This window comes from Fukomys damarensis, unplaced genomic scaffold, assembly GCF_012274545.1.
Source record: "Fukomys damarensis isolate Sample0158 unplaced genomic scaffold, DMR_v1.0_HiC HiC_scaffold_2, whole genome shotgun sequence".
In the NCBI taxonomy this organism is placed as follows: domain Eukaryota; kingdom Metazoa; phylum Chordata; class Mammalia; order Rodentia; family Bathyergidae; genus Fukomys; species Fukomys damarensis.
Genome location: NW_022900914.1, coordinates 44,887,403 through 44,893,392, shown reverse-complemented (window position 1 = coordinate 44,893,392; position 5,990 = coordinate 44,887,403). Strand labels below are relative to the sequence as shown.

Here is a 5,990-nt window from a genome sequence, read left to right as displayed (position 1 = left end):
AAAAAAAAAAAAAAAAAAAAAAAATTAGGAGAAAGGAAGAAATGGATTCCTGGGCCCTGACCCTTTGGCACCTGGCAAAAGTGCTTGTGGGTAATTCAATCGACAAAACTAGTGGTGAGCCCAAATTTGCCCTGGAATTTTTGCTAATTGCAAGATCCTACTTAGGCACAAGCATGTGACATTACCCCAGGAAAATTTATAATTGCCTTTGTGTTACTTTTCTGTCTCTTCCTTTCATTCTGAGAGTATAGAGTAGTTAAAGAATTATTTATTGAATTCATGTTATGCGTTTTCTTGTTAATTCAGACAAAGGGAGCACATTAGACTTTTCTCTTTAAAAATTGCTTTATTTTTATGTGACTTGAAGCATAATTTGTATTTTTTTTCCCAAGAGTAGCAAAGCCTTCTGCCACAGATGTGTATTATCCAAAAGTCCTCTGCAGGTCATTTAAGCAAATGACAGAAGATTTCAACAACTTGCCAAGGACTTTCTGCTGGTTTTTAAGCTATTGTTAGCAACAATTCCCTTTGTCATCTAAGAGGTTGACAAAGAGAGCTTCCAAGGTCCTAGGCTTATTTTCAATTAAAGAAATGTGTGTGTGTGTGTGTGTGTGTGTGTGTGTGTGTGTGTCTGGTGTGTAGGGAAGGAGAAAAGGCTAGGGGATACAAATACTGTATGAATGTACTCTAGCATTTATAGTCTACAACTTACACTCACTGATGTGTGGCTCAAAGCCTTAAGAAATACTTCAGAATGCAGTCATTGCATGGAATTTTCACTGACCAAAGTATGATTTGCTTTGAATGTACCACTGGCTGGGCTCAGAGTCCTTTGCATTATGGTGTGATTTCATAGTCCTTAAGAATGGGCATGAATTGGCTGGATTGGCACATGTCTGTAATCTCAGTGTTTGGGAGGCTGAGGCAGGAGGCTAGCCTGTACCACACAACAAGTTCAAGGTCAGCGTGGACTACACAGTGAGACTGTGTCAAGGAAAAAACAAAAGAATGCTCATGAACTAAGTGCCACACCCCCACTGTGTGCACAGCATTGTGCTAAGATGTTGGACTCCAGTTAGAAAACACCAGCTTAGTGAGCTGGTCTCACTTACCTGGTTGACTAAGGACTTGCCAATGTCGTCCAAACTTGGAAAGACTGTTTGGTCCATCTTGGCCAGGACACAGGCCATCTTGCTAAATATCTTAGCTGCCAAGAGGGCCTTAAAGCAACACAACAGAAACCCATCATTCAGTTGGTCACAATATTAAGGGGCACCTACTCTCCATAGGCACAGGCACCTTGCCTTCTTCCTACTGTGATGTGTGTCACCCTGGATACCAAAGCAAAGGTGAACATCAGGACCGGCAGTGTATACCTGTTGCTCCCCAGAGCTCCGTGTCATTGTCTCCAATACTCTTGCTGAAGAGAGTTCACTCCCCAGGACTCCCCAGGTATCATGCCATCTCTAACAGACAGGTGTGGCTGGAGGGGTAGGATCTTAGCTCTAACAACAAGGCTGAATTTAAGTTTTCATTCTGCTGCTCAGCAGCCATCAGAGTCCTCAGGGCTCCACCACACCTTCAGTTGCTTCATCTGTACAGCAGGAAAAGAGCCTCCCTCCCACGAAGCCATTCTGAGGATAAGGGTGAAATGAGATGCTAGCTGCTCCCGAGTGCACTGTGCAAGTTACAGTGTTCTCTTAGAATGTGTGGCTCTTTGGCTCTTTGGGTCAGGAGCACTAGACTCAGATTGCAGTGCGGGGCCTTCCCTGGCCACTCCCTCCATGTGGCCCTGAGTCCGTCATTTGGTCTCTCTCAGCTTGGATCAGAGCAGTGGGTTTCTTGCAGCTGTGTCCCACAGCCTGAGCACAAGGCCCACCTGCAGAAACCACTCCTCTCCAGAAAGGGTTCTGAGTTCTTCTGCTCCACCTAGTGGACGGGTGTGGGATATTTTGTTGAAGAAAAGTGCACGCTTCCAAGAGAATTACAGATCAGGACTGTGAGCCCTTGAGAAGGAACTCGGGACGCATGTCCCTGAGGAAGTCAGGAGTGGGATAAGTGGGATAAGAACAAGGGAGATGTCCACGGAAGACAGTGTGGTAGGTACAGGTGGGAGTGGAGAGGAGCTGTGCATGAATGTACCTTCCTGAGGCATCCTGCAAGGCCAGAAATGATAGACGTGGTTGGGAGGGACTGGCTGGCAGGGGCCGCTGGGCAAGAGAGGGGAGTGTGGGCTTTTACTCCATTTCATTCTTCAAGGGCTGCCAGGTGGGCAAGTCAGCAATTGGTGCTGTTTCACAGATGTAGTGACTGAGGCCCACAAGGCTGACTGACGTCTCTGTGGTCATAATGCCTTTCTATCAGAGAGCTAGGCACCTGTACATCTTTCTACTCAGAGACATGGGCAAACTGCAGCCAGATTTCAAGAAATGAAAATACATCATCCTTCTTTAGAAGAAAACATTGAGATCTGGAATGGAGACAAAATGACTTCCATGGCATATGGAGTTTCTTTAAATGGGCTTTTTAATTCTGAGGCCTTTGGTGTCCATGTGAAGTGAATATGTCAGGAATGCAAAAGGATGCGAGAACCCCATGGACAAGAGAAGATTTTCCTGCATTCTCTGGCTCAGGAAAACGTAACTGTGACTGGAAGGAAGCTTGGCCCCTTACCTATAGACATGCATTTCCACTGAGGGTGAGACCTAAAGAAGGTCAAAGCAAATAGTATCCTTGCTCTCTGGGAAAGGATTAAGCTACATTTTGGAGTAGGCAAAGCTTTATTTGGCATTGTAATTAACATATCCCATATCCCACATCTTACATTCTTGTAGTCCAAGATTCCATCCCATTCACTGAAAACGTTGTTGTCTCGGATGCTGACCATACCTCGGAAGGCATTGACATGGATGACTTGAGTCCCAACAGATCTATCCAGAGGATGGGCGTCACTGATGTTCTGGAGGAAAACAAGCCACAGTGAAGAAAGTTGAAAGTTTAGAGTTTGTACTTTGTCCATACATTGCAGGTTTAGGGATGCCTTCAAGAAGTTTGAGGGATGCCATCCTTGCTTATCACCTCTGGAATACTTCTGCTTGGTATTCTAGTGGTCTAGACAGATCGCACATGCTCTGCCTCACTCACCATCAGAGCCAAAGATGGAGACAGGAAGGTCACCAGGATGGAAATGGAAACCTGGAATGGGAACAAATATTAATGGACTTTTTTCCTTATCCTCAGATGAGTTTAGACTCCTAAAGCCCCGCTAGGATCAGAGACTTCTTAAAACTTTTAATACAAGGTGATCTAAATGTATGGTAAATATTAAAATTAAAATTTATATTAAAGTAAAAGGTGCATTTCCATCAAATCCCCTCAAAATGCTTTTCCTCCTTCCAACACACTTATCCCATTGTCCTTGCCACTTTCTGAAGCAGTTCTGGAAGCCTTCTTTCTTGTCTTTGCAAGGCGTGATGAAAAATACGGTGAATGCTACTGTGGAGTGCCATTCAATGGAAGCCTTGGAGAAACATTACGGTGTGTCCTCATCCACCTTATTCCCTGGGTCTGGCACTGTGAAGCTTATGCTTCTTCCTCAAATTCAAAATGACCAGGAAAAATAAGCATTTCGAACTGATGCAGGACATCGAGGCAGCCATGACAGTACAAAGAAAGACACTCACAGAAGAAGGCTTCAGAAAGCAGCAAGAACAATGGGCTAAGTATGTTTAAAGCCAGAAGGAGTCTTTTGAGGGAAATTGATGAAAATTTCATTTTTTTTTACAGTAATACAGTTTTAAAATTTAGACACTCACCTTATATATTTTATTACATCTTTGAGAACAATGCGCTAAGTATGTTTAAAGCCAGCAGGAGTCTTTTGAGGGAAATTGATGAAAATTTCATTTTTTTACAGTAATACAGTTTTAAAATTTAGACACTCACCTTATATATTTTATTACATCTTTGTAACCTTCACCATCTCTTGCCCCTGGAGCCTTGTTGTATATCGGGAATCTGTGGTTCTGTGTGTTTAAATGAGGCATGCTGACTGCACAGGAGGAAAGTTTACCATTTCTCAAGGACATCTCCGTTGTTGCTTCTGCTGCTGATCACTGGACGAAATATCAGGCAACCTCACCCACTACTACTACTTGATCTATATGCAAGGCAGGACTATCCTAGACTAAACCACGATCACAGTTGTAATCCAGGTCCTCAGTCTTCTTTTCTCTATCTTCTTCTCTGCTTCCAGTCATTGGGGCAGCTCTTCTGATCCAGCTCTTCATCCAAACTCCAAATCACTTTGTTGGTCCTGCAAAGCTCTCTGTCTACCCACCACCCCTCTGAAAGCTGATATCCTCCTGATTTCCTTTCCATTAATTTTTCTCTCCTTGCCTGAGAATAAAAGGCCATATACCACTTTATATGTTATTTTGAAATAGTGTAACTCTTAAAGTAGTTATACTTAATCATTTCTTAGTGTACCCTGCTTTGTCTGCTGAGAGAATTTCAGGAATTTGAGAATAAAAGAAATAATCTATGGGGGCAGAAAAAGGTCAGAAAGTTCAGCATGAACCCTTCCTCACAGCTAATGGATTATTATCTGGAATGCTTAAGGCTCGCCCACCTCAAGACTACTCATTGCATCATCTCGAATTGACAGGAGCTCCCCTTCTTCCCCATCCCCAGAACCTCTATGCAATATTTCATATGCAGTCCCAATTATAAAAGGCAAAGCAAATCTTCAAAAGAAAATGAAACAGCTATTTGGTGACTAATAAGCATAGTGTGGTGAGGTTATCCACCAAGATATGTGAGATGGGAAGGCAACAGTGTGTTATCAGACTATGCAAGTTGGTGCCATATATGAAATATATCCAGAGCTTCTCTTTGCTGATGACTTGTAAATATAAACACCAGAAGTTGGACCTAAAATATGAGTTTTTACCTAGCTCCCAAAGATGCTTGTCCTTTAATAAGTTAGTTATTAGTTCTTTGAAGAAGACCTTCATTCAGATATTTCAAAACAGAGACTGGCTGAAAGAGAGATTATGTGCCAAAAAAAGATTTAAGATTTAAAAAATCTGTTTGGGTTTAATTTGAAGAGTCCCTGGAGGAGAAAAAGAACTTCCCCATGGCTGTTCTGACTCTGAGAACATAAGCACCTACATCTGAAATGAGAAAATGTACTTACAAGGTGGTTCATGCTGTCTCTCTCACAGACCTTGTGCACCTGCATTCATAATAGGGTTTTCTCTGTCTCTTCTGTCTTCTCAATCTGGTTTATATAGCCCCAGACCTTTGATAAAGGGCTCTGGGAGTAGTTAACCGTGATCCAGATACTATTCAGGGGAGGAAACAAAAAGCAAACTTGGGTAATTTCAGTTATCACTTTTCTTTAACTACATCTGAGTATATTTCCTTTTTCTCCTGGGACCTCCACAGGTTCCAAGGCAAATATGGGATATGAACGAGTCTTTGTAGGCTGGCATATCCATGACCTTAGCCACTAAGGTAAGGACTGCCACACTAGATCCCACAAATGACCCTGAAACACAATCAATAAGCTCACTGTTTATACTTTTCAATTTCAGAAAAGTTTTTTTCCCCTGTGAGGGTGGTTGAAAGAAACCTCATAAACTCCTCAGAGACAGATAGAACAAGATTAGATTGATCGAAAAGCAATCTGGTCCAACTCTCATCCAAACCCAAAACCACACGGTTGGCTCTATACTGCCCTTTGCCCACCTACCTAGCTGACCTCATTTCATCTCTTCAAACATCCACAGACTCTAGTTGACTTTCCTGATAGCCTGGTATTTTGTTCCTACTATGTAGCTTTGTCTCACTACAGGATGCTTTTTTCCCCCTCATAAAAGACCTTTTCACCAGCCCTGGAACTCCTGAGACATGAGGGAACTATGGCCTACATACAGTAAATCGAGCCTTTTCATGTATTATTTTTTTCTCAAGTTCTGACTGGTGGT

At 42.6% G+C, this 5,990-nt stretch overlaps 1 protein-coding gene across 1 annotated transcript in view; it reads right to left on the bottom strand.

The window, feature by feature from the left end:
- The window catches only part of LOC104852153 (gastrokine-3-like), a 7,867-nt gene extending 2,607 nt beyond the window's left edge, over positions 1 to 5,260 (bottom strand). The window contains exons 1-4 of the mRNA XM_010609693.1: positions 5,198 to 5,260; positions 3,145 to 3,195; positions 2,825 to 2,959; positions 1,113 to 1,220 (exon numbers count right to left, since the gene is read on the bottom strand). Of these exons, the coding sequence (XP_010607995.1) occupies positions 1,113 to 1,220; positions 2,825 to 2,959; positions 3,145 to 3,195; positions 5,198 to 5,242 (339 nt within the window). The 5' untranslated portion in view covers positions 5,243 to 5,260. The remainder of the gene's footprint in view (positions 1 to 1,112; positions 1,221 to 2,824; positions 2,960 to 3,144; positions 3,196 to 5,197) is intronic.
- Between the last annotated feature and the right edge of the window lie 730 nt (positions 5,261 to 5,990).